General features: G+C 54.9%; 4 protein-coding genes across 6 annotated transcripts in view; 1 reads left to right on the top strand and 3 right to left on the bottom strand.

Moving 5' to 3' along the window:
- Window positions 1-6,161, bottom strand: part of LOC135283843 (glutamine-rich protein 2-like) — a 160,841-nt gene extending 154,680 nt beyond the window's left edge. The window contains exons 1-9 of one of the 2 annotated variants that reach the window (XM_064394965.1): window positions 5,218-5,309; window positions 4,898-4,993; window positions 4,618-4,709; window positions 4,374-4,476; window positions 3,986-4,192; window positions 3,637-3,759; window positions 3,340-3,414; window positions 2,866-3,030; window positions 2,594-2,709 (exon numbers count right to left, since the gene is read on the bottom strand). In XM_064394965.1, the coding sequence (XP_064251035.1) occupies window positions 2,594-2,709; window positions 2,866-3,030; window positions 3,340-3,414; window positions 3,637-3,759; window positions 3,986-4,192; window positions 4,374-4,476; window positions 4,618-4,709; window positions 4,898-4,993; window positions 5,218-5,259 (1,019 nt within the window). In that variant the 5' untranslated portion in view covers window positions 5,260-5,309. Of the gene's footprint in view, window positions 1-2,593; window positions 2,710-2,865; window positions 3,031-3,339; window positions 3,415-3,636; window positions 3,760-3,985; window positions 4,193-4,373; window positions 4,477-4,617; window positions 4,710-4,897; window positions 4,994-5,217; window positions 5,310-5,340; window positions 5,422-5,717 lie in introns of those variants that run through there. The other variant, XM_064394964.1, reaches the window with a different exon arrangement.
- Window positions 1-27,282, top strand: part of LOC135283848 (uncharacterized) — a 250,559-nt gene that overhangs the window by 130,165 nt on the left and 93,112 nt on the right. The gene's annotated exons all lie outside the window — the stretch shown is intronic.
- On the bottom strand, window positions 22,847-24,048 carry LOC135283653 (glutamine-rich protein 2-like). 2 transcript variants are annotated; one of them, XM_064394662.1, is made up of 3 exons: window positions 23,659-23,997; window positions 23,362-23,436; window positions 22,847-23,052 (listed from the first exon to the last, which is right to left on the bottom strand). In XM_064394662.1, exons 1-3 carry the CDS (start codon window positions 23,851-23,853, stop codon window positions 22,861-22,863), a joined length of 462 nt encoding a protein of 153 aa, XP_064250732.1. In that variant the 5' UTR covers window positions 23,854-23,997; the 3' UTR covers window positions 22,847-22,860. The 2 variants fall into 2 exon arrangements, 1 of the variants encoding a protein (XP_064250732.1); XR_010349331.1 differs by adding an exon at window positions 24,008-24,048 and having other exon boundaries at window positions 22,869-23,052; window positions 23,362-23,781.
- On the bottom strand, window positions 23,884-25,331 carry LOC135283886 (uncharacterized). The gene is made up of 6 exons (XM_064395028.1): window positions 25,240-25,331; window positions 24,920-25,015; window positions 24,640-24,731; window positions 24,396-24,498; window positions 24,008-24,214; window positions 23,884-23,961 (listed from the first exon to the last, which is right to left on the bottom strand). The coding sequence occupies exons 1-6, from the start codon at window positions 25,279-25,281 to the stop codon at window positions 23,884-23,886; spliced, it is 618 nt and encodes a 205-aa protein (XP_064251098.1). The 5' UTR covers window positions 25,282-25,331.

The raw sequence follows: 27,282 nt of genomic DNA, 5'->3' as shown, positions 1-27,282 counted from the left end.
GTGCTTCTTTGCAAATGAGGAGAAAAGTTGGTAAAGCTGGCCAGTTATTTAATTAGTGAAAGCTTAGATCGATGGGCTGTAGATTGACTCCCCTCTTGGTAAAAGTTTATCCTGCTTTTGATGGTGTGGTTCCATGGACTTGGCAAAATGAGCATAGTGTGGAGCCCGCCAGGAGCAAGCAATTGTTCATCTGGCAGCAGCATGAGAACTGAGAAATCAATAACAAATGGATGATAGGAGATTAATGAATGAAGAGAAATATGTAATTTATAAGCAGTGAGCTTTAATTTATTTGCTGAAAATACATAGTGAAAAGTTTAGAGAGTGGGTGTGCATTCTGAGTGGAGCTATTCCTATGTACCCCAGAGCTGGGAATAAAGTAATGCCTGATAACTAATAGTAAAAATAGTGTAGGACACTTTGATTTATCCCAATGTTTTCAGAGGCCATGGAAAAAGGCTCTGCGTGTCTTTCAGAAGGTTTTTTATTAACGTAATAGAATGAAAATGTTATTTCTCAGACAACAATTGTCCAAGAGTTTACTCTCTGCTGATGAGACGTCTCTGGTGGAGCACTGGGTTCCCAGTCCTGTCCAGCTACTTGAGGGCTGTCGAAGTCTCCCGGGGCTGGAGTGGCTGGAGGAGCCCTGGTGCCCTGGAGACGTGTCGGGGGGGCCGTGCCTGGCCGGTGATGCCGAGAGGTGGCAGGGCCTGGGGGAGAGGCAAGGCTGAGCCCCCAGGCCCCGGGGCTGCCCCGTCTGGGTCAGCTCAGCCAGCTCAGAACGGGGCAGCAGGAGGGTCACCTGCTTGGCCAGAGACCCGCAGGGAGCAGGTGCAGACCCAGCAGACAGCCAGTCTCTTGTCCCCCTGCTCCCCGTGCCCTGACAGGGCCACACCTGGCTCATCCAGTGTCCTGGTCACCACAGGAAGCTGGTCATTGCGGCCCCTCGGCACGTGTCCACCCCTGCCCAGCAGCTGGGTCACTCTGGGCTGGGAAGGAGAGAGCAGCTGGCTGAGAGGCAGGGTCAAGTCCAGCATTCCCTAGCAGCCCTCCCAAAGCAGCTCTGCCCGAGGAAACTGAAGGCACAAATTCACCCAGGATCCTCAGCATCGCCCGGCCCGCCCCCAGTACACGTGCCATGTCCTCACCTTCATCATCCCTACCTTGTTGGGGAGGGTCACGAGTCCCTGCAGAAATGCCTTGTTCCGCAGACAATCCTGAATTGGTGGCAGTTTGAAACTGCTGCTCTGATGGTCGCCAGAGCTCTGTGGCACATGGGAGCCACCGCCACGGACCACTGGCCTCCTGTGGGATGGGGCAGAGGATCCTCAGTGCCCAGCCCTGTGGCACCCTGGGCACCGTCCTGCCGTGCCAGGGAGGGGACTGGCAGTGCTGCCTGCAGGGACATGTCCCTGACAGCTCCTGTCCACCTGCTGCAGGAGCCGCAATCAGGCAGCAATAACCTGTCCCACACAAATGCAGAGCCCTCCTTGCTGTGGCAGGGCTACGCTGCACCCCAGGAGCCAGGGATGTGTCCTCAGGGCCCTTACCTTTGGCTGTGCTGTGGCTCCTTGCCAGGGCGCAGTGGCTGCAAATATGGGAGTATCTTGGGGTACCTGGGGAGGGCAGGAGTCACAGGGGTGTGACAGGGGACAAACAACCTGTTCCTGTTGGAGGCGGCACCCGCAAACCCATGGGATTGTACCCCATGGCATCCCACTGCCTGTAGCCCTTGGGATGAGTGCCCACAGCCCCTGCTGATGGGCAGGGTTGCAGAGGGGGCTCCCCACATCAGCCCCTCCCCATCAGACACTGGCACCCCTGTGCCCAGCAGGGTCACTGCTGGCACCCATCTCCCCCATGCCAGCCCTGCTGCCCCCATGCCCTGGTGCTACTCACTGGCCAGGAACCTGCACGGTGAGCATGCGGTCACAGGACAGGCACGTGAAAGGCACTGGCAGCTGCCTGAGGAGGGTGAGGGAAGAGGGCTGGCTAAGCTCCTGGGGCCACAGCCCTGCAGCACACAGGCAGCAGCTGGCGGGCAGCAGCCAGGCGCTGCACAGCTCACAGCACAGGGTCATGGTGTTTGCAGGCTGAACCGTGGGCTCTTGAGCCTCTTTCTCCCCATCCCCAAGGTGCTGGCTGAGGCCAGGGGAAGGCCACAGGCACCCATGTCACCATCCCAAGCAGCCCCTGCAGCGCTTGCAGCCCCTCTTGGGCACCAAAGTCCCCTGTGTGCATGGCAGGAGGGCAGGGCAGGATCCAGCTCGGGGACACAGCGTGTCACAGCCCTGCCTGGGAGGAGCAGTTGCCCTCTCCCAGCCTGGCTTCTGGGAGCCTTTGCACCCACAGCCCCATTTTGCTTTGGGAGGGCTCTGTCCTGCAGGTGCCCTCTCCTTGTTCTTCCTTGCCTGTGTGCAACCTGCTGCTGGTGGAAGCAGAAGGTGCAGCTGCTTCATCAGCTTCCCTGAGGTTCATTTAGCAGTGGAATTGGTGCCGTGGCAGGGGACCAGAGGGGCAGTGTGTGGGAGAGCTGGAGGGAATGGGACCATCGCTCTCCCCAAAAAGCCATCAGTGTCTCCATCACACTCACTTCTTAATCCCAGCACCACTGTCACCCTGCTTCATCTCATTCCTGAGCTCCTCAATACTTCTCTTCCAGGTCTCCTCCATCTGGTTACGGAAAGTCTTCAACTCCAGGCGATCCAGCTGTGAACAGGTGCACAGCCTCAGCCAGCTGCCCCAGGAGGTGACATGGAGCTCTCCAGGGAAAAACCTGGAGGGGGATCCTCAGAGGGGTGCTGTCTCAGGCTGCCAAGTCCCAAAGGTGCCAGTTCCTCAAGGTGGGGACCAGGTACCCCTCACCTTCTCTTCCATTGCATCACTGAGCTGCTGCTGCGTATTGTTCCAGTGCTGCTCCTGGCCTGAAATCTGGCTCTGCAACTCCTGCATCCTCTCATCCAGACGCTCCATAGTGACATCAAACTGGCTGCAATTGACTTTGCTGCCCAAGGCAGCTTTGTCCGCCTTCTAGCAGAGGGGAAGGGCAGGAGAGCAGTGGGGAAAGGGATGAGGAAGGACAGGCAGGGCCAGCGTGTGTGAGGGGAGAGGGAGGAGTGCTTCCCCCAGGCCAGCATGGCCCTTTCAGGCTGCTGTGGCCCCATTTGCCCCGTCAGCCTGGTGAGCTTGGTCCCACCATCTGGAGGGTGAGGGACCCCCTGAGCTCAGGAAATTCTCCCTCCCCACACCAGTTCTGCCCCCCAGCCCCCAAGGGCAAGGGGCATTTGTCACCCTGCCCGGGAGCCCCTGGGCTGGTACAGAGGCCCCTCTAGACTGTACCATGTCCATTGCTGCCAGCATGTCCTGCTGATCTGCCTTCTCCTTCTGCAGCTTCTCCAGAGACTGGAACAGCATCTTTCAGCACAGAAAGGAACTGATCGTACCGCAGTAAGGTTGGAGCTGCATCCTGGCCAGGGGAACACACCCCTCTCCCCCTGCCCAAAAACCTTGAGGAAATGCACTTGGGACCAGCACAGTGCTGAAAAGGTCAGCAGGGAGACATTCTTGTGATCCTGCCTGGAATCACAAGGAGAGCCTGGGAGATTTTTTGATACCACAGGATTTTCAGCCACCTACTTTGATTTCTTTCTGCTTTTGTTCAGAGTCCTTCTGGAGGGTCCCAGATATGAAGCTGAGCTTCTCATAGTCCCTTTGCATCTGTACAGCTGTTGCATCCTCGGGCTGCATCTGCTGTGTGTTCTGCTCCAAGGAGGAAAAACATTTGTTGCTGAACAAAGGGGGTCTGGCTGCTCCACAGGGGCAGACCCACATTACTCAAACAGTGGCCAAGACCTCTCAGTGTCAACAGGACATTTGCATCAAGGCTTTCATTTCTGTCCATGCCACTGACTGGTCCAGGCCAGTTTGGGCAGTTTGGGTCTACCCCAGGGGATGTCCTCAGTCCCCCATGCTGCCAGCTGCCTACCTGGCCCCAATTCCTCATCATCTTTTCAAGCTTGCCCACAGCCATCTGCCGGGACTCCAGGGATTCCACCTGCTCCTGGAGGTTCTCACAGCGCCGGAGGAGCTCCCCCAAATGCTCATTGATGTCAAAGGTGCAGTTGGAGCACTCTGCCTTTGCCTTCTCCTTCTCCTCCTGCACACTCTTCACTATCTCCCCTATCTCAGCCAGCTGCAGGAAAGGCAAAAGGAATCAGCTCAAGAGATGGGATGAATGGAACCACCAGTCCTGCATGCTGTGGGCTTCAGTGGCCCCAGCCAGTTGGGGAATGTGGCTGGGAACCCCGCCAGGAGTACTGCACCAAGCCAGGAGGGCTGGGAATGCTCCCCCAGGACCTCATCTGCTCGTTCACCTTGTTGGTTGTCTCAGTCACCAGCTGCTCCAGCATGGCCTTCCTCATCTCCTGCTGCTCTCCCATCTTCTGCAGCTCACGCTTTGTCTCCTCCAGCAAAGCCCTGGCCAGCGGGATGGGGGCAAGGGCAGGGTTACCCCTGCAGGGCTGCTGGGCACCTTGTGCCCACAAACCAGGATGCAGCCAGACCATCTGGGCTCCCTTGCAGCCCCCCAGGGTATGAAACCCACTCCTGTCCCCTTACTCGAGTTGCTGAGAGATCTCATTGCTGCTCTCTTCTTTCCACTTCGCTGCATCCTGCCTCAGCTTTTTAAGGTCTTCCTCCAGCTTCTTAATCTGGGAAAACCAGTGACAGTAGAGTCAGGGCACAGCCATCATGTTGTCCCAGCGTGGAGGTCATTCAGCTGCACAGAAAGCCCCAGGGCCCCCAACACAGTCCTGAGACCCTGACCCCAAAACATGCTCTTGGAGTCACATTGAGGTTTTTCATGACAGCTCAAAGGTAACATCACCCCACAGCTTACTGAGGCAGCCAACTCCTTAATCTTCTGTGCTGTGTGGTTCTGTGCTTCCTTTATCCTGTCAATCTCCTCAGTGATATTCTCAGAGAGGGATGTGACCTAGGAGGGAGAGGTTGTGTTAGCCATCCCCTGGGATGGTTCTGAGGGGACCTGCAGGGCATTAACCTCTAACATGGTATGCTCAGCATGGGGGAACAGCTCAGGGACCAGCGCAGCCAGCCTGGCAGGGCTCTGCAAGCAGCGCGGTCCGTGCGTCCAGCCAGCAGAGCAGAGGGTATGGGCTGCTGTCTCAGACCCAAAACTTGCTCCCAGCAGCAGCTCACCTCATCCCGTGCCTCCTGGATCTTCTTCATGTTTTCTGCCATGCCGGACTGTAGGAGAAAGTGGTATCAGATATGAGGAGTGGAGGCAAAACGACATTCACCACCTCAGTGGTCTGCACAGACCTGTGCCTCCTGGAACTTCTTCAGGTTCTCTGCTATGCGGGAATTTTCTGCCTTTATCCCACCAATCTCCTCGCGAAGAACCTGTGAAGCAGTTCAAGAATCAGGGATGTCAGAGGTGATGGCCAGGGCAGCAACACCCCAAAGAGCCCCACCCTGCCACGGGCAGCCCATGGCACAGCCAGGTGAGCAGGGAGAGTCCCAGTGCCACCTGCCCCAGCCGGGCTCAGTGCCAGAGCACTGAAGCCCATCCAGACAGCAAAGAGCCCCTGCCAGCGGCTCTGCCAGGGCAGTGAGGGCAGAGCCAAGCACGGCTGTGTGAGGAAGCAGAGAGGGGCTGTCTGCTGGGGGAGTGCCCAGGGGCGGGGAAGAGCCTCTACCTTGGACGTGTGTTTCTTATACTCTTTCATCTCCTTCTTAAATTCTTTCACTTCAGCAGCCACATCAGCAAGTGAGGGGCCACTCAGCTGGCCTGGCCACGGCTCCTGGCTGGTCAGGTACTGCACGTCCAGGTGCTCCAGCACAGCCTGCAGCAGTTTTCTCATGGCTGCAAAGTGAACAGATCCATTCTGGGGCATCTCGATGGCAAGATCCAGCATCTGGGAGAGGCTGAGTGTGTCCAGGGATGTTGCCATGACTGCACACACTCTGTCCCTGATTTGTCACAAGCCTTCCTGCCCAGTTGGGCCTGTCAGGGATGCTAAAACGTATAATGAAAGGAATGAGCAAAAGTGATGTTAAAAAGGTGGAGTAGCCAGCAGGCTCCTTCCTCATCCCTTGTCCGTCACAGACTGGAGCTTGCTCTGCTCATGCCCCTTTTCATCACAACTCCTGTTGCCAGGCAGCACACCTCATCCCTGGCAGCCACTGGGTCACAGACTCATGGAGTCATGGAATGGAATGGAATGGAATGGCTTGGGCTGGAAGGGACCTCAAAGGCAGAAACACCTTCCACTGGCCAGGTTGCTCCAAGTCCCATCCAGTCTGGCCCTGGACACTTTCAGGAATGGGGCAGACACAGTTCCTTTGGGCAACCTGTGCCAAGGCATCACCACACTCACAGGGAAGAATTTCTTCCCAAAACCCAGTCTAACCCTGCTGTCTCACAGTGTGAAACCGCTCCCCCTTGTCCTGTCATTCCAGGCCCCTGTGCCAAGTCCCTCTCCAGCCTATTTGAAGCCCTTTAGTGACTGAAAGGTGCCTGAAAGTCTCACAGGACAGGAGAGGCCTCACTATATTTCTTTTAATCAGTTTAAGACTTGAGTTAGAGCGAAGCCACTTCTCCATCTGCTGTGTCAGTGTCCTGCTCTGTGGCACCTCATGTTCTCAGTCTCTTCCTGCATTGTGGAGCAGGCACTAAGCCTGGCTTTGCTGTGCAGTGAACTGTCAGTGTGAGTCACCACGGGCAGGGCACTGACACAACCACAAAGCCCCAGATGAAGCCCAGGGTACCTCAATGTTTGTTTCCTCAGCAAGAGAGGGATCCCCAGGCAGCTCCTGGGCAGAGGCTGCAGGGGGGCCAGCAGCCCCACAGAGCTGAGTCCCTGGGAGAGAATCACCAACCTGCTGCTTTCCCCTGGGTTTCAGACACGGCCATTGCTGCTTTGGCACAGCAAAGCCAGGGCCTGGTTTGGAGCATCCATTGGGATCAGCCTTTGCCAGGGAAGCAGTGGGGTGCTGTTCCTCATGCTGGGGGTGCAGGAGGAGCCCCGTGAGCCCCTGGCTGAGCTGTAGGGTTGTTGGGGCACAGACTCCTTTCTCCTCAGGAGTTCAGGGCAGAGAGTCTCCGTGGGTGAAGCCTTTGTACCATTTCCTCCAAGTCAGGTTTTGAAGCCTTTGTACCATTTCCTCCAAGTCAGGTTTTATGTCAGCTTGACAGTCCATAAAGAAGACAATGAAATCATTTCTCCTGCCAATGTCCCCAAGATTGTGTGGGAAGACAAGCCAAGTTCTTCCCTTGAACACCTGCCATCCACCCCCACCTGCCCCTTTCCAAAACACGCTCCGTTCACCCCTTCTCCTTCCTGCTTCAAAACTCTACAGCAGCAACCTTTGGGTGAGGGGATACAGAGCTGACTTATGAGCCGGCAGAGGAAATAAACCATCGAGGACTCTCAAATCGGCTTTCAAGCATTGGGAAACCTGACAACATGGAAAGGGAATATATTTCCTGCACCCTGACCTTGTCAGCCACCTTCTGCTGTTTCTTTGTCCGACATGTGAACATGGGAGACGCCTGCAAATCCTCTCTGGCACATCTTCTTAGCTTTAAGGTCTCTAATCACTATTGCCTTGGTTTGTTTTTTTCACCCTTCATGATTTTCTCTTGTCCCTAATTTCTTGAGCTGTTTATTGCATACAATATGAGAAAGAAAACCAGTATCAAAGGCACTGTCTGCAGTAGTGACCAATGAAGTTAATCTCCAGGGACATGACAAGACTTGTAATAAGCAGCACATCTAGGGAAAAGTAGAGCAAAGTAAGTTCATTTCAGTGCTGTGTTGTTTATTGCTCAAATATGTCTTGTAAGAGACATAGGAAGATGAAATAAGAGCAGTGAAGAACAACAAGAACAAGAAGTGAACAATGAATGATGAACATGAAATAAGAACAATGAATAAAGAACAATGAAATAGGAATAGGAAGTTAGAATTAAAAAGAAGAACCAATAATTTAGAACATTAATACAGAACATAAATTAAGAATGGAGAACATGAATTAAGCTGGCTTGTCTGCCTTCTTCACTTTTTTCTTTGGAGGCTCCATTCCAGCTGGAGACCTTGGCTGTGGATGTTGTCTTCTGTATGGGTGAAAGAAGGACAGGATGGAGTTAATTCAGAGAACCCACTCAGCCTGCCCAGCACAGAGGGCACTACAAATCCCTCCGTGTGACCAGCCAGGGCAGAGCTCTGCGCTCCAGAGGGCATTTCCACAGGGAGCAGTGGGTGAGTACAGGGCAGGGAGCGGGCGCTCCTGGCCAGCAATGGGGAGAGCAAAGGGGGAGCAGCTCGGCAAGAGGGAGAGGCTCCATGCTCTGGTTCTTGCACGCTGATGGGGAGCAGTGGCACCGGTGCCCTTCAGGGGCACTTGCCACCTCTGAGCACCAGCTGCTCATGCCCTGTCGTCTGGCTCAGCCCAGCCAGGCCCCTGCCCCAGGGACCAGGAGTGAAACTTGGCTCACGCAGTCGTTGGCTGCTTTGCCCTGCCCAAAACTACCCCGTGTTTGACTTGTCCACAGCAGATCCAGGGGGAAAGGGCAGGTTGTCCACCCCTCTGGCAAGCAGGGAGCAGGCTGATGCTGCCCAGCATGCTCGGTGCCCTCCTGCAGCTCACAGGCTGCTGTTAACTGCGGTGCTGGTGCCACGGGAGGGATGGTCACATTTCTTCTTTTCTTCTTGTCCCTTTCTACCAGCTCAGTGTCTTCTGCTCCTTGCTTTCCTGCTCATTTTGGCTTCACCAGGCCGTTTTGTGCACACACAAAGCCTAAACATCTTCAAGAAATCTCCCTCTAGTGCTTCAGAGAGTGTTCTGAAGGAAAATGGTAGTAGGATCCCAGGACATCAGGTGTTATGTGCACATGTACAGTACCCAGCCAGCTCTGGGCAGGGCAGCAGCGTGCACTGTCCCTCGCCCTGGCCCTGCTCCAGGATGGACAATGGTGGAGGTCACCTGTCACCGAAATTCAGGAATAAAAATTAACAAAAATGCAGTATTCAGAATCAGGCATTTCTTTATTGCGAAGCCCAACTACAGCTGTGCATGCAGAGGGGAGAGCTCCACCAAAGTGCAGGCATGGTTCCAGATGGTGTAAGTATTTATTACCCACGGCATTTATTTATTTATTTCTTTATTACCCATAAGCATTTATGACACGTTCTACTTTAGGTGTCCACAGAGCCCCATCAATACCTTGGGCCGCCTTGATTTGTTACTGCGCTCTCAAGGTACCACTGACTGCCACATTAACTGCCATGAACTGCCATGAACTGCCATGAACTGCCATGAACTGGCCGAAGGTTTTATTGCTGCACGCCATGGTGAGTGAGAAGCATGCCTGCAGTGTCCTTTCTCCCGTCAGAGCACAGACATTCCTGGGTGCTGGGCTCCGTGCCAGCCCCGGCACACGGCGCTGCTCTGCGGCAATGGGGACACGGGGAAGCGCTGCCCGCCGTGCGTCCCCCGTGTGTCCCCCCATGTCCCCCTGTGCTCCCCCGCCTAGGGAGCTGCTCTTGCCCGGCACGGCCGGGCCCAGCCGCCGGGTCTCGCCGGCACTGGGCAGGATCCGGCGCAGGCTGCGGGACACGGCGGGGCTGCCCGGCTGGAAAGGAAAGCAGCTCCGGCTGCTGACAGGAGCTGTGGGCAAGGGGCTGCCGCAGTGCGGGAGGAAAGCCGCTGGGCCAGCCCCTGACGCTGCCCCTCAGAAAGGAGGAGGAGGAGGAGGAAGCTGCCACACGAGCTCGGGATGTGCCAGTGCAGAGATGAGGGGACGAGTGCGCACTTGGGGGCCGGGGCCAGCCCTCGGGCACGGCTCCAGGCGGCTCCTGAGTCGGCGTCAGGGCTGCCTGTAAGGATTTCAGGCGGCAGCCGAGAGCAGCAGCGCCAGCAGTGCCCGCCGGGCCCCATGGCCATCTGCCCGTGGCTTGCCAGCCCCTCAGGGCCGCGGGCTCTGCAGCGCTGCTCCTGCTGCCGCAGCGGGCCCGGAGCCTCGGAGCTGCCCCGCAGCCGCCACGGGAGCAGCAGCAGCCTCAGGGCTGGCCCGGGCTCGACCTGCTCAGCCCGGAGGCAGAGCCACAGCAGGGGCAAGGAGCTGAAGGAGCCCCAGGGAGAGCGGGGAGGAGAGAGGCTGGTGAGACAAGGCCCGGCCTGGAATTTTAAGGGTTTTTATTAACTAAATAACTGAACACTAATTATTAACTAACTTAATAAAACTAAAAAGTCATCATTCTGATGACTGCTGTCTCCGGCGTTTCTTGCTTCTGACTAGATGTGCCAGGTCGAGCACTGGGTGCTGATTCCTGTCCATCGGGCTGGGGGCTGTTGATGTCCGGTGTGGCTGGAGAGGCTGGTCGAGTCCTTTCCAGCTGGCTCCTGGAACAGGAACATGGAGGCTCTCGAGAACAGGTTGAGGCGTGAAAACGCCGCTGGGATTAAGAAGTGAGTGTGATGGAGACACTGATGGCTTTTTGGGGACAGCGATGATCCCATTCCCTCCAGCTCTCCCACACACTGCCCCTCGGGTCCCCTGCCACGGCACCAATTCCACTACTAAATGAACCTCAGGGAAGCTGATGAAGCAGCTGCACCTTCTCCTTCCACCAGCAGCAGGTTGCACACAGGCAAGGAAGAACAAGGAGAGGGCACCTGCAGGACAGAGCCCTCCTAAAGCAAAATGGGGCCGTGGGTGCAAAGGCTCCCAGAAGCCAGGCTGGGAGAGGGCAACTGCTCCTCCCAGGCAGGGCTGTGACACGCCGTGTCCCAGAGCTGGATCATGCCCTGCCCTCCTGCCATGCACACAGGGGACTTTGGTGCCCGAGAGGGGCTGCAAGCGCTGCAGGGGCTGCTTGGGATGGTGACATGGGTGCCTGTGGCCTTCCCCTGGCCTCAGCCAGCACCTTGGGGATGGGGAGAAACAGGCTCAAGAGCCCACGGTTCAGCCTGCAAACGCCGTAACCCTGTGCCGTGAGCTGTGCAGCGCCTGGCAGCTGCCCGCCAGCTGCTGCCTGTGTGCTGCAGGGCTGTGGCCCCAGGAGCTCAGCCAGCCCTCTTCCCTCACCCTCCTCAGGCAGCTGCCAGTGCCTTTCACGTGCCTGTCCTGTGACCGCATGCTCACCGTGCAGGTTCCTGGCCAGTGAGTAGCACCAGGGCATGGGGGCAGCGGGGCTGGCATGGGGGAGATGGGTGCCAGCAGTGACCCTGCTGGGCACAAGGGTGCCAGTGTCTGCTGGGGAGGGGCTGATGTGGGGAGCCCCCTCTGCAGCCCTGCCCATCAGCAGGGGCTGTGGGCACTCATCCCAAGGGCTACAGGCAGCGGGATGCCATGGGGTACAATCCCATGGGTTTGTGGGTGCCTCCTCTAACAGGAACAGGTTGTTGGTCCCCTGTCACACCCCTGTGACTCCTGCCCTCCCCAGGTCCTCCGAGACTCTCCCATATTTGCAGCCAATGACCCCCAGCAAGGAACCACAGAACAGCCAAAGGTAAGGGCCCTGAGGACACATCCCTGGCTCCTGGGGTGCAGCGTAGCCCTGCCACAGCTTGGAGGGCTCTGCACCTGGGCTGGGGCAGAGGAGCCTGGCGGGGCTGGGCAGAGCTGGGGAGCAGAAGGCAGCTGTGGAGGGCCAGTGCTTGCCCCACGTCTGGGGGGTTTTGCATTCCTTGCCTTGCCCTGCCCTGTCTCTCCCACATCTCTGTCCCAAGGTTGCTGAAAGCACATCTGATGAGCTGTGTCTGTTTTCAATTTGAGCTCAAGCTTGGTGGGGAGTTGTGTGCTTCCTGTGAAAGGAGTTCCCAAAACCAAGCCCTGCAGCTGGGACAGGCCAGCTCCTGCCAGCTGGTGTCCTGTGCACAGGGACCTGCCACGGCCATGGCCAGCACACCTGGCTCTGGGGACAGAGCCAGCAGATCCGGCCGGGTGGATGGGCTTGGGGCTCCTGCAGCTGGTGGACAGGAGCTGGCAGGGACATGTCCCTGCAGGCAGCACTGCCAGTCCCCTCCCTGTCACAGCAGGGTGGTGCCCAGGGTGCCACAGGGCTGGGCACTGAGGATCCTCTGCCCCATCCCACAGGAGGCAATTGGTCAATGGCAGGGTCCCCCGTGTGCCGCAGAGCTCTGGGGACCATCAGAGCCGCAGCTCCACCATGCAGAACATCAAGGCTTCTCCATATACAAGTGCAGAGCTGCAGCGTCTCCTGGTACTCCACAACAAGGTAGGCATGATGAAGGTGGGGACACAGAATGGCGACTGAGGCTTGATGGCATTGCTGACTATCCAGCGGCAATCTGTGCCTTCAGTTCCCAGGGAGACCTGGGTTGGGAGGTTCATTGGGGGATGCTGGATTGGGCCCTGCATTGCAGCCAGCTGCCCTCTCCTCCTCAGCCCAGTGTGACCCTGCTGCAGCCCAGTGACGGACACATCTCCAGGAGCCGTAATGACCAGCATCGTATGGCAATCAGGACAGAGGACGCATCAGGTATGGCCCCGTTAGGGCATGGGGGATAATGAACAGGGGGCTGATTATCTGCTGGGTACGGGCCGTAGAATGAATAAGGCTCTGTGTGCAGATCTGGCTAATGTGGCATGGGTATTTTGCGTCTGGGGTAAGAAGGAAGGGGCAGAATGGATTGGGAGGACTGGTACATGGGGTAACTGAGCTTGGAGCTGGAGTGAGGTGGGAAAATGGCCATGGCCAGTGTGGGACAAGTGCTTGAGTTCTGGTGGGTGGGGCCAGCACCTGTGGCAGCTCACCCTCACTTCACCCCCAGGCCCTGCCGCCTCACGAGAGCACCAGCCACGAACAGCTCCCCGACAGGTCTCACGGGCCCCAGGGCTCGACCAGCCTCTCCAGTCCTGCCGGACATCAACAGCCCCCAGCCACATGGACAGGACTCATCACCCAGTCCTCGACCTGGGACATCTTGTCCGAAGCGAGAAACGCCTGTAACAACAGTCATCAGAAAGATGATATTTTAGTTGTATTAAGTTAGTATATAATTAGTTAAGTAGCGTTAAGTTATCTTGTTAATAAAAACCTTTAAAATTACAGGCCAGGCCTTGTCTCACCAGCCTCTCTCTTCCCCGCTCTCCCTGGTGCCCCTTCAGCTCCTTGCCCCTGCTGTGGCTCTGCCTCCGGGCCAGCCCTGCTGCTGCTGCTGGTCAGGGCAGAGAGTCTCCATGGGTGAAGCCCAACAGCAGTTAGAATGCAAAGTAATGAAGAGAATGATGGCATTGAGAATGGATGACCATTGATTCCTTTGTTTGCAAAAAACAGATAACTAAGTCAAAATTTTTTCTGTGTGTGTGGCTCGAACTATCCGCTCCACTCGTCCTGAGAAGAATAAAGTAACGCCCAACTTGCCAAAACTAAAAGGATAGTGTTTGAGGATTTCATTTATCCTGGTTTTGGTGACAGTTGCTAATGACCCAGGTGGAACTTTCCTCCTTCTTTTGCTCCATGGATTGATGGGATCGAGAGGACTCCAGTGCACTCCAAAGATTTTTCCGGAAGATCCTCTGATGCCCTAATCCAGTGGGTTCAAGGCAAAGAGCCCTGGGATTTTAGGAAGGACGTTCAGACACACTGTTAACTCCAGGTGGAGGAATTGTGGTAATGGCAAAAGTGGGGGAAGAGGCTGAGAGAGGGCATGCTCAGAATGTTCAGCAGGGAATGCTGGACAAGTATTTCCCTCCTGCACATCCCTGGTGGGAGGAGGGGGAAAACACTGTCACTGTGTTGGTGTGCACCAATGGAATTCCAGGGAAATCAAGACACTGGAACCAGTAAGGATTCAGTTGGAGCCTGATGGAAGACTGGTCAGGCAGAACAATTATTCTTTGAAGTTAGAAGGTAGAAGAGGGTTAGAAGAATGAATTGCTAAATTTTGGAAGATGGGTCACTAAGGGAATGTGAGTCACAATATAGGACTCCTCTCCTGCCAGTAAAGGAAGCACACACTAAGGAACACAGGCCAGTACAAGATGTCAGAGCTGTCAAGGAAATAGTGTGAGACTGGTGTGAGACCCAGTGGTAGCAAGCCCTTATACACTTTTCACCTCAATTAAGGAAACTGATGAGTCCACTGTTGTGGATGTTAAGGATGATTCTTTCTGCATTGCCCTTGAAACTGAAAGTCAACTCGAATGGAAAGTTCCTTGACGGGCCATGAAAACCAATTGAGGTGGACTGTTCTTCATCCAGGGTTCAAAAATCACCCCACATTATTTGAGAAATGTCTCAATTTGAGACAAGTTAGGAGGAAACATCTCCTCTAAAGAAAACAGGTTTCAGCACGCCCTCCCTCCCACAGCAAGGAATTTTTTTGTAGGAAAGTGAAAAAAGCTGTTTATTTAACACACAGAGTGCAGGCAGGCATGGGAAAAAGAATGAATAACGTTAGATATTCAAGCCTTCTCATTGTGGGGTAGGCTGGTGGATTCAGAGCTCTTTCTGTAGGCATGGCTCGGCTCCTCCTGAGTCCAGAGCCGAGATGTGCATCCCAGGGCCTCCCCTGCGGGCCAAGGCACAGGGCTGCCGGCGATGTTCTACTGCTTCAGACCAGGGAAAAGCAAAAACCGTTCCAGGAGAAGAAGCTACAGTCCTGGAAAGACTTCTGCCATTGTCAAAGAAACGAGAAGCCAGCTGAAAGCCGAGATGTACTCCCTCTGTCTGTGCTGCACAACACAGCTGAGGGAGCCTGGGGCAGGATGTTGGAAAACCACACCAAAAGAATTCCACTGGCTTTGCACCCCTCTCTCAGACCTAGCTTAAAGTTACAGGACCCATGTCTGGGCATAAAGCAGACAATAGGAGACACAGTATCATGCTGTCACCCTGTCATGGTTTGACTCTGCCACAGTGCCAGTGCCTCCATGAATATACACTTTCTCTGGTGGCTTCTGTGTGATGTGATCAGGAACAGAGCAAAGCAGGCTCCAACTCAGGAGTAAAGGAAACAAAATTTATTAATTACAACATCTAAAAAGGAACAAACACAAAACTAAGAATGAAAACCCTCCAAATACATTCCTCCTCCTCCTCCTCTCCATTTTCTCCACAGAATGAAATAACACCGTAGATTTCCAACCCGACACCATCTCTCACATAATCAGTCCATCATCACCCCTCAAATAATCAACCCTCAAATCCATCAGGGAGAGAGGAGTCCCCCCTTGCACCATAGGCTTCCCCCAGAAACACAATTGAAACCTCTTGTGTTTCCGTGTCACTCGTGGCACCACCCAGAGAACATCGGCCCTCGTGACTTCTTCCCTCCATGTCCAGTGCTCTCACCACTGCACATGGGCCAGGACTGCTTTTAGGGTTCCCCGTTTAAGGATGCTCCACTCAGTTCCAAAAGCAGCAGTCTCTCAAATTCAGGACACCAGTCCCCCCCAAATTTAAACTCCTGGGGCCGAGGGGCCTCATGAACAGAGATCTTCCCCTCCTGGAGACAGAGGGCATCCCACACCCTCCTCAGCCATCTCTGTTCCCGCCACTGCTTCACTCTTGACTCCAAGGCATTGCCTCCCCCTAAATACAGTCTCTGAGTCACAGGAAGAACATGGGTCTGTCCATGGCCATACAAGAAAGAGTCCAGCTCAAGGCCAATCCATCATCTCTGCCCACCTAGGATTCTTCTCACCTCTTCTGACATCTCTCACATGCACCAACTTTCCTCACACTTGCCCATTTCTTCATGCTTCATCTCTCTCTCCTCTTTCTCATTCAGGAGGATCAGTATTTGTATGGTTTCCATTATTTTACAAAGGGGTTAAAATCTGGGCCTCTGCCTGCCCAGAACTCCCACAGCTGCCGGGCACCTTCTCTCGCCGCATCCCCCACTTCTGGTCGGCCGTGCTGCCAGCCCATGATACCGAATTCCAAGGCAGCACAGGCACTGGCTCTCTCTCTCTCTCTGTCTCCCGGGGGGTAGGAGGGGGGCCCGATGCTTCTCAGTCTCCTCCACCCTTCCATCTTGCAAGGCCTTCACTCCCCTCCTCTGCCCGAGGCTCCGGCCTATCTCACCCGGCCGCATGGCTTCCCTCCCCCAGCCAGCCCCGGCTGGGCAGGGGAGCTCTGAGCTCCTTTACAGACTGAAACTAAGAGAGAGTTCTCCTGGCAGTTCTTGCTTTTAACCCCCTGTGTTCTCAGAGGCAGTCCATACCTTCGGTGGCCAAACCAGGTGCCAATATTCAAATCCAAGCACTGACTGGTTTGACCACAACCTCCCAAAAAACTCACTTCCGTCTTAACCCACGACACACCCCAAGACAAAAACCAATTGACAAAAGAATTGGAGGTACGGTGTTGCGCTTTGAATTTATCTTATTGATTCCTTTTTAAGTGCGTCGTTCTGTCCTCGTGCCCTCATGTTCTCCTTGAGATGGTTTACTCCTGGGTTTTACCCTCCCTCAAAGCTGCCCCTCATGTCATTCTCCACCCCTTGTTCCAGCTCTTTCCCTGCCTGTCAAGGCAACCGAGCCCCTTCTTCCTGAACCTTCTCTGCCCCTTAACTCTCGGGCCAATCCCTGTTCGCAACATCCCATTGGAATCCCCCTACTCCTGGAAGCCCCATTGGCGCATGTGAGCCATCCTCTGCACCCTCCTACCCCAACTGGCCCCAGATGCTTGATGTAATCCCCTCACTCCTCCCCTGAGGATTCCCTATTGGTTTGCTGTTTGTATCCACCCCCTGATTTGTATCTGTACAAAGCCCCTTGCACAGGAGTGCCTGGGGCTCTTTGTGTGAGCTCCTTTCACCTGGAATAAGCTGTTCCTTGTGGAACATCTAGACAGACAGCTTTCTCCTCTGCCTGGTTCCTGATGTGGCTTCTACCTGGCGTCTTAGAGCAAGTGGCTGTAAAGGTTCTGTCTCTGGTAAATCCCCATACCCAGGCAGTTCCCTATTGCTGGTGGGGTGCTGGAGTTCTAAGAGCTGGCCAGGGCTCTGGCAGTCACTTCAGAATGGGAAAAGGAGAATGAAGATACCCCTTTGCTGCAGTATGCAGGTGATGCTTTAATTGCTAATTGTTGTGGTGCAGGGTTCATTTGGTTTGTTCTGTTTCCCCCTAAAGTTATAATGGTTCGGTCCTAGGGTTCCCCCCCCTCTCCTCCCCTGGCAACCCCTCCTTTTGAGAGTGTCAGTTTTTTGTCTCCACCCCTGTTCCCCTGGTTACCCTCTGTCAATCCCTCCCTGAGTTCCTGTCCATCAGCCACTGTCCCCTTCCCTCTTTCCAGAAAGTTCTCCCCTCCTCGGTGGGTGATTGGATCGGGAACAAGGGTCCCTCCCTGTCACATTCCCTATTGGCGAGCCGGCATGTTTGTCACGAGTTTGTTCCCTCCCAAGTTCTTCCTCATTGGTTGAAATGTTGTATGTTCCGTCCCTTTCTAATCGGCTGTACCCCCACCTCATGGTTTTGACTTGGCTGGCCTTCCCTGGAGACATTAAAGAACTCTGGACTTTGCCCCCGAGACGAGACCCTCTTTTCTACTTCGCCTTCCTGCTGATCACTGCTGCCTCCTGCTGAGGCGCTCCCCGGATGCCCCCGGCGCATTTGGGCAGTGCCCCCCGGCTGTCAGTTGCTGTGCCTTCAGCTCGGCCGGTGCAGCCTCCTTCCCCCGCCCGGGGGAGTAGAGAAAATCTCGGACAGCAACTCGGAAGCTAATGGAACTCAAGCTGGATGCATTGAAATGACTCTTAAGTTTCCTGAACATTCTGAGACAAGCCAGTTACAGGGTATCCAAGAAGAAGGCCCAAAGTGTCAAAGAAGTGCCCTAATGCCAAACCTACCTGAGGCTCATTTCCCAGGGACAGCAAAGCCTTGCAACCAAAAGGGTGGAGGGGATTTGTGAAACTCCAGAGCCAAGGTCTGTTTGCAAGTTAGGAATATTTCTAGGAATGGGTGGTTGGTGTGGGCTCAGGATTTTTAATTCTGGCCTATGGGTAAGACCTTTATATGAGACCCTGAGAATGGCCCAAGGAGGTGCTACACCAAGGAGGTGCTACAGTGCACCCCAGAATGCCAGAGGCTTTCAGAGACCCCAAGAGAGCTCTAATGCCAGCCCAGCACAGGCATTACCTGACTTGAGCAAGCCTCTTGAGCAGTTTGTTCATGAGCACTGACGTGTTGCACTACGGGTGTTAGCTCAGAGGTTATGCACATGGAAAAGGGCCATAAGATATTTTTCCAAACAAGTGGACAGTGTAAGTTAAGGGATGTCCCTTAACTGCCTTTGACTTGGAGCAGGAGCTGCGCTTTAATCCAAGAAGCCCCGAATGGACCATGGGCCAGATAATGACTGCTCAAGTTCCCCCCTTGGTCCTCTCTGTTCTAGGACAAAAAGGAGGCCACTGGTGACCCCCAAGTCAAATGCTGAAGTATCAAGTTGTCTTGTTGGAGCAGGATGATGGGGAACTGCAAACAACTCCTTTGCCTTGCACCCAGCCACGTTCCTGGAATCTGTACCAGAAAGTCAAGAAGCCTCACAACATGCCTGTGTTCCAACGACTGAGCAGCTTCACTCCAGCAGAGGAGATCCTCTGGTAGAAGATCCGGCCTGGGAATTGTCCACAGGTGGGAGCAGCTTTGTGAGCAAAGGAAAGCAGAAGTTTGGCTGTGCAGTAGGGCCCAATCCAAGCCGTCCCATTACCTCTTACCACCTCTGCACACAAGGCTGAGCTGCTCAGCCTATGGCAGCCTGGAATTGTCTCAGGGGAAGAATGGGAACACATGGGCTAATGCTAACCGTGCCTTTGGAGCAGTACCTGCCCACGGAGCTCTCTGGAACAAAGGAGGGCTCCTTTCAGCACAAGGATCCTCTGTCAAAGGTGGAGACATTACCAGACAATTACTAGAATGTGTTCAGGTACCAGCCCATGTGGCTCTCATGCATTGTAAAGCTCATCCATTAGGAAATACATCAGTTAGTGTAGGAAACCGACTGGCAGATAAAGCTGCTAAAGGGCTGGCAGAGAAACGCATCCTAATAGTTGCTGCAGCAAAATGTATGACCTTTCAGAGGTAACCCCAGAATAACAAGCCCAAGATAAAATGCTGGCAAAATTGAATGGCCCTGGATCTAAAATAGTATAAGTTTTGCCAAAAAGTTTTACTAAGTAGTTTAATAGGAATTATTGCATTTTAGTGTCTTAAGTCTTTCTAAATATCCAATGATTTAAGTGGAAGTAATCCTAAAAGAAATAAGGTCACTTATAAAGGGGGGATGTGTTGGAAATGATATAACTTTCTAATCTGAGATTCCTATTATTTGTTTTCATTAAGTCTGTTAATAATGGCTTCACTTAATCATTAGCAGTGCAGTTTTCCACTGGAGCATGTAGCAAGACTTTATACAAACTGGTATTAATGGAACACCATTTGGGAAAATCACTGAACTTTTAAGTTTTGCTAGATAACCTTGACATGATTCAGTGAACAAAGATTGGGGTAGAGAAATGGGGCTGAGAACTGGACACGAGGAATGCAGAATTTGTAGAGTGTGAGGACAAGGTGTGGAAACCAGAGGTAAAGAAGAAATGAACAAGGAGAATTCTGCTCTTAGTGTCGTGAAAACAATATCTGGAAAAACACTACACATAATAAAAAGACTGAAAAGTGGACCAATTAACATTGTTATCACAACCAGAAAGAAATAAATGCTTTAATTTTCATATTAGGGATTTTTTTCATATTAGGGATTAGGCATTCTTTACTGCAAAGCCAGATGTATGGGGGATGGCTGCACAGAGAGTACATGCTGTGTACAGGAAAAGCCCCTGTTGAAATACTGTATTTGTCATCATATTCATAACTATTCTCAGAAGAAACACACATATGGCAATAATTTCCCCCAAGACATGAATATACATTCCCTCCCCTCAGCACATGCACTCTTCTGCCCTGGGAGTCTCCATGGCAGTCTCGGGTGGTCGGTGAACCCACAGTCATACCTGACCACGTGGTGAAATGGTGCTTCTTTGCAAATGAGGAGAAAAGTTGGTAAAGCTGGCCAGTTATTTAATTAGTGAAAGCTTAGATCGATGGGCTGTAGATTGACTCCCCTCTTGGTAAAAGTTTATCCTGCTTTTGATGGTGTGGTTCCATGGACTTGGCAAAATGAGCATAGTGTGGAGCCCGCCAGGAGCAAGCAATTGTTCATCTGGCAGCAGCATGAGAACTGAGAAATCAATAACAAATGGATGATAGGAGATTAATGAATGAAGAGAAATATGTAATTTATAAGCAGTGAGCTTTAATTTATTTGCTGAAACTACATAGTGAAAAGTTTAGAGAGTGGGTGTGCATTCTGAGTGGAGCTACTCCCATGTACCCCAGTGCTGGGAATAAAGTAATGCCTGATAACTAATAGTAAAAATAGTGTAGGACACTTTGATTTATCCCAATGTTTTCAGAGGCCATGGGAAAAGGCTGTGTGTGTCTTTCAGAAGGTTTTTTATTAACGTAATAGAATGAAAATGTTATTTCTCAGACAACAATTGTCCAAGAGTTTTCTCTCTGCTGAGACGATGTCCCTGGTGGAGCACGGGGTTCCCAGTCCTGTCCAGCTACTTGAGGGCTGTCGAAGTCTCCCGGGGCTGGAGTGGCTGGGGGAGCCCTGGTGCCCTGGAGACGTGTCGGGGGGCCGTGCCTGGCCGGTGATGCCGAGAGGTGGCAGGGCCTGGGGGAGAGGCAAGGCTGAGCCCCCAGGCCCCGGGGCTGCCCCGTCTGGGTCAGCTCAGCCAGCTCAGAACGGGGCAGCAGGAGGGTCACCTGCTTGGCCAGAGACCCGCAGGGAGCAGGTGCAGACCCAGCAGACAGCCAGTCTCTTGTCCCCCTGCTCCCCGTGCCCTGACAGGGCCACACCTGGCTCATCCAGTGTCCTGGTCACCACAGCAAGCTGGTCATTGCGGCCCCTCGGCACGTGTCCACCCCTGCCCAGCAGCTGGGCCACTCTGGGCTGGGAAGGAGAGAGTAGCTGGCTGAGAGGCAGGGTCCAGTCCAGCATTCCCTAGCAACCCTCCCAAAGCAGCTGTGCCCGAGGAAACTGAAGGCACAAATTCACCCAGGATCCTCAGCATCGCCCGGCCCGCCCCCAGTACACGTGCCATGTCCTCACCTTCATCATCCCTACCTTGTTGGGGCGGGTCACGAGTCCCTGCAGAAATGCCTTGTTCCGCAGACAATCCTGAATTGGTGGCAGTTTGAAACTGCTGCTCTGATGGTCGCCAGAGCTCTGTGGCACATGGGAGCCACCGCCACGGACCACTGGCCTCCTGTGGGATGGGGCAGAGGATCCTCAGTGCCCAGCCCTGTGGCACCCTGGGCACCACCCTGCTGTGCCAGGGAGGAGACTGGCAGTGCTGCCTGCAGGGGCATGCCCCTGCCAGCTCCTGTCCACCTGCTGCAGGAGCCGCAAGCAGGGAGCAATAGCCTGTCCCACACAAATGCAGAGCCCTCCTTGCTGTGGCAGGGCTACGCTGCACCCCAGGAGCCAGGGATGTGTCCTCAGGGCCCTTACCTTTGGCTGTGCTGTGGCTCCTTGCCAGGGCGCAGTGGCTGCAAATATGGGAGTATCTTGGGGAACCTGGGGAGGGCAGGAGTCACAGGGGTGTGACAGGGGACAAACAACCTGTTCCTGTTGGAGACGGCACCCGCAAACCCATGGGATTGTACCCCATGGCATCCCGCTGCCTGTAGCCCTTGGGATGAGTGCCCAGAGCCCCCCCTGATGGGCAGGGCTGCAGAGGGGGCTCCCCACATCAGCCCCTCCCCAGCAGACACTGGCACCCCTGTGCCCAGCAGCGTCACTGCTGGCACCCATCTCGCCCATGCCAGCCCCGCTGCCCCCATGCCCTGGTGCTACTCACTGGCCAGGAACCTGCACGGTGAGCATGCGGTCACAGGACAGGCACGTGAAAGGCACTGGCAGCTGCCTGAGGAGGGTGAGGGAAGAGGGCTGGCTGAGCTCCTGGGGCCACAGCCCTGCAGCACACAGGCAGCAGCTGGTGGGCAGCAGCCAGGCGCTGGGCAGCTCACGGCACAGGGTCACGGTGTTTGCAGGCTGAACCGTGGGCTCTTGAGCCTCTTTCTCCCCATCCCCAAGGTGCTGGCTGAGGCCAGGGGAAGGCCACAGGCACCCATGTCACCATCCCAAGCAGCCCCTGCAGCGCTTGCAGCCCCTCTCGGGCACCAAAGTCCCCTGTGTGCATGGCAGGAGGGCAGGGCATGATCCAGCTCTGGGACACGGCGTGTCACAGCCCTGCCTGGGAGGAGCAGTTGCCCTCTCCCAGCCTGGCTTCTGGGAGCCTTTGCACCCACAGCCCCATTTTGCTTTGGGAGGGCTCTGTCCTGCAGGTGCCCTCTCCTTGTTCTTCCTTGCCTGTGTGCAATCCGCTGCTGGTGGAAGGAGAAGGTGCAGCTGCTTCATCAGCTTCCCTGAGGTTCATTTAGCAGTGGAATTGGTGCCGTGGCAGGGGACCAGAGGGGCAGTGTGTGGGAGAGCTGGAGGGAATGGGACCATCACTCTCCCCAAAAAGCCATCAGTGTCTCCATCACACTCACTTCTTAATCCCAGCACCACTGTCACCCTGCTTCATCTCATTCCTGAGCTCCTCAATACTTCTCTTCCAGGTCTCCTCCATCTGGTTACGGAAAGTCTTCAGCTCCAGGTGATCCAGCTGTGAACAGGTGCACAGCCTCAGCCAGCTGCCCCAGGAGGTGACATGGAGCTCTCCAGGGAAAAGCCTGGAGGGGGATCCTCCGAGGGGTGCTGTCTCAGGCTGCCAAGTCCCAAAGGTGCCAGTTCCTCAAGGTGGGGACCAGGTACCCCTCACCTTCTCTTCCATTGCATCACTGAGCTGCTGCTGCGTATTGTTCCAGTGCTGCTCCTGGCCTGAAATCTGGCTCTGCAACTCCTGCATCCTCTCATCCAGACGCTCCATAGTGACATCAAACTGGCTGCAATTGACTTTGCTGCCCAAGGCAGCTTTGTCCGCCTTCTAGCAGAGGGGAAGGGCAGGAGAGCAGTGGGGAAAGGGATGAGGAAGGACAGGCAGGGCCAACGTGTGTGAGGGGAGAGGGAGGAGTGCTTCCCCCAGGCCAGCATGGCCCTTTCAGGCTGCTGTGGCCCCATTTGCCCCGTCAGCCTGGTGAGCTTGGTCCCACCATCTGGAGGGTGAGGGACCCCCTGAGCTCAGGAAATTCTCCCTCCCCACACCAGTTCTGCCCCCCAGCCCCCAAGGGCAAGGGGCATTTGTCACCCTGCCCGGGAGCCCCTGGGCTGGTACAGAGGCCCCTCTAGACTGTACCATGTCCATTGCTGCCAGCATGTCCTGCTGATCTGCCTTCTCCTTCTGCAGCTTCTCCAGAGACTGGAACAGCATCTTTCAGCACAGAAAGGAACTGATCGTACCGCAGTAAGGTTGGAGCTGCATCCTGGCCAGGGGAACACACCCCTCTCCCCCTGCCCAAAAACCTTGAGGAAATGCACTTGGGACCAGCACAGTGCTGAAAAGGTCAGCAGGGAGACATTCTTGTGATCCTGCCTGGAATCACAAGGAGAGCCTGGGAGATTTTTTGATACCACAGGATTTTCAGCCACCTACTTTGATTTCTTTCTGCTTTTGTTCAGAGTCCTTCTGGAGGGTCCCAGATATGAAGCTGAGCTTCTCATAGTCCCTTTGCATCTGTACAGCTGTTGCATCCTCGGGCTGCATCTGCTGTGTGTTCTGCTCCAAGGAGGAAAAACATTTGTTGCTGAACAAAGGGGGTCTGGCTGCTCCACAGGGGCAGACCCACATTACTCAAACAGTGGCCAAGACCTCTCAGTGTCAACAGGACATTTGCATCAAGGCTTTCATTTCTGTCCATGCCACTGACTGGTCCAGGCCAGTTTGGGCAGTTTGGGTCTACCCCAGGGGATGTCCTCAGTCCCCCATGCTGCCAGCTGCCTACCTGGCCCCAATTCCTCATCATCTTTTCAAGCTTGCCCACAGGCATCTGCCGGGACTCCAGGGATTCCACCTGCTCCTGGAGGTTCTCACAGCGCCGGAGGAGCTCCCCCAAATGCTCATTGATGTCAAAGGTGCAGTTGGAGCACTCTGCCTTTGCCTTCTCCTTCTCCTCCTGCACACTCTTCACTATCTCCCCTATCTCAGCCAGCTGCAGGAAAGGCAAAAGGAATCAGCTCAAGAGATGGGATGAATGGAACCACCAGTCCTGCATGCTGTGGGCTTCAGTGGCCCCAGCCAGTTGGGGAATGTGGCTGGGAACCCCGCCAGGAGTACTGCACCAAGCCAGGAGGGCTGGGAATGCTCCCCCAGGACCTCATCTGCTCGTTCACCTTGTTGGTTGTCTCAGTCACCAGCTGCTCCAGCATGGCCTTCCTCATCTCCTGCTGCTCTCCCATCTTCTGCAGCTCACGCTTTGTCTCCTCCAGCAAAGCCCTGGCCAGCGGGATGGGGGCAAGGGCAGGGTTACCCCTGCAGGGCTGCTGGGCACCTTGTGCCCACAAACCAGGATGCAGCCAGACCATCTGGGCTCCCTTGCAGCCCCCCAGGGTATGAAACCCACTCCTGTCCCCTTACTCGAGTTGCTGAGAGATCTCATTGCTGCTCTCTTCTTTCCACTTCGCTGCATCCTGCCTCAGCTTTTTAAGGTCTTCCTCCAGCTTCTTAATCTGGGAAAACCAGTGACAGTAGAGTCAGGGCACAGCCATCATGTTGTCCCAGCGTGGAGGTCATTCAGCTGCACAGAAAGCCCCAGGGCCCCCAACACAGTCCTGAGACCCTGACCCCAAAACATGCTCTTGGAGTCACATTGAGGTTTTTCATGACAGCTCAAAGGTAACATCACCCCACAGCTTACTGAGGCAGCCAACTCCTTAATCTTCTGTGCTGTGTGGTTCTGTGCTTCCTTTATCCTGTCAATCTCCTCAGTGATATTCTCAGAGAGGGATGTGACCTAGGAGGGAGAGGTTGTGTTAGCCATCCCCTGGGATGGTTCTGAGGGGACCTGCAGGGCATTAACCTCTAACATGGTATGCTCAGCATGGGGGAACAGCTCAGGGACCAGCGCAGCCAGCCTGGCAGGGCTCTGCAGGCAGCGCGGTCCGTGCGTCCAGCCAGCAGAGCAGAGGGTATGGGCTGCTGTCTCAGACCCAAAACTTGCTCCCAGCAGCAGCTCACCTCATCCCGTGCCTCCTGGATCTTCTTCATGTTTTCTGCCATGCCGGACTGTAGGAGAAAGTGGTATCAGATATGAGGAGTGGAGGCAAAACGACATTCACCACCTCAGTGGTCTGCACAGACCTGTGCCTCCTGGAACTTCTTCAGGTTCTCTGCTATGTGGGAATATTCTGCCTTTATCCCACCAATCTCCTCGCGAAGAACCTGTGAAGCAGTTCAAGAATCAGGGATGTCAGAGGTGATGGCCAGGGCAGCAACACCCCAAAGAGCCCCACCCTGCCACGGGCAGCCCATGGCACAGCCAGGTGAGCAGGGAGAGTCCCAGTGCCACCTGCCCCAGCCGGGCTCAGTGCCAGAGCACTGAAGCCCATCCAGACAGCAAAGAGCCCCTGCCAGCGGCTCTGCCAGGGCAGTGAGGGCAGAGCCAAGCACGGCTGTGTGAGGAAGCAGAGAGGGGCTGTCTGCTGGGGGAGTGCCCAGGGGCGGGGAAGAGCCTCTACCTTGGACGTGTGTTTCTTATACTCTTTCATCTCCTTCTTAAATTCTTTCACTTCAGCAGCCACATCAGCAAGTGAGGGGCCACTCAGCTGGCCTGGCCACGGCTCCTGGCTGGTCAGGTACTGCACGTCCAGGTGCTCCAGCACAGCCTGCAGCAGTTTTCTCATGGCTGCAAAGTGAACAGATCCATTCTGGGGCATCTCGATGGCAAGATCCAGCATCTGGGAGAGGCTGAGTGTGTCCAGGGATGTTGCCATGACTGCACACACTCTGTCCCTGATTTGTCACAAGCCTTCCTGCCCAGTTGGGCCTGTCAGGGATGCTAAAACGTATAATGAAAGGAATGAGCAAAAGTGATGTTAAAAAGGTGGAGTAGCCAGCAGGCTCCTTCCTCATCCCTTGTCCGTCACAGACTGGAGCTTGCTCTGCTCATGCCCCTTTTCATCACAACTCCTGTTGCCAGGCAGCACACCTCATCCCTGGCAGCCACTGGGTCACAGACTCATGGAGTCATGGAATGGAATGGAATGGAATGGCTTGGGCTGGAAGGGACCTCAAAGGCAGAAACACCTTCCACTGGCCAGGTTGCTCCAAGTCCCATCCAGTCTGGCCCTGGACACTTTCAGGAATGGGGCAGACACAGTTCCTTTGGGCAACCTGTGCCAAGGCATCACCACACTCACAGGGAAGAATTTCTTCCCAAAACCCAGTCTAACCCTGCTGTCTCACAGTGTGAAACCGCTCCCCCTTGTCCTGTCATTCCAGGCCCCTGTGCCAAGTCCCTCTCCAGCCCATTTGAAGCCCTTTAGTGACTGAAAGGTGCCTGAAAGTCTCACAGGACAGGAGAGGCCTCACTATATTTCTTTTAATCAGTTTAAGACTTGAGTTAGAGCGAAGCCACTTCTCCATCTGCTGTGTCAGTGTCCTGCTCTGTGGCACCTCATGTTCTCAGTCTCTTCCTGCATTGTGGAGCAGGCACTAAGCCTGGCTTTGCTGTGCAGTGAACTGTCAGTGTGAGTCACCACGGGCAGGGCACTGACACAACCACAAAGCCCCAGATGAAGCCCAGGGTACCTCAATGTTTGTTTCCTCAGCAAGAGAGGGATCCCCAGGCAGCTCCTGGGCAGAGGCTGCAGGGGGGCCAGCAGCCCCACAGAGCTGAGTCCCTGGGAGAGAATCACCAACCTGCTGCTTTCCCCTGGGTTTCAGACACGGCCATTGCTGCTTTGGCACAGCAAAGCCAGGGCCTGGTTTGGAGCATCCATTGGGATCAGCCTTTGCCAGGGAAGCAGTGGGGTGCTGTTCCTCATGCTGGGGGTGCAGGAGGAGCCCCGTGAGCCCCTGGCTGAGCTGTAGGGTTGTTGGGGCACAGACTCCTTTCTCCTCAGGAGTTCAGGGCAGAGAGTCTCCGTGGGTGAAGCCTTTGTACCATTTCCTCCAAGTCAGGTTTTGAAGCCTTTGTACCATTTCCTCCAAGTCAGGTTTTATGTCAGCTTGACAGTCCATAAAGAAGACAATGAAATCATTTCTCCTGCCAATGTCCCC

The sequence above is a fragment of the Passer domesticus genome, chromosome 19, assembly GCF_036417665.1.
Source record: "Passer domesticus isolate bPasDom1 chromosome 19, bPasDom1.hap1, whole genome shotgun sequence".
NCBI classification, from domain to species: Eukaryota; Metazoa; Chordata; class Aves; order Passeriformes; family Passeridae; genus Passer; species Passer domesticus.
Note: the sequence above shows the minus strand (reverse complement) of the source record. Positions and strands in the feature narration are given on the sequence as shown.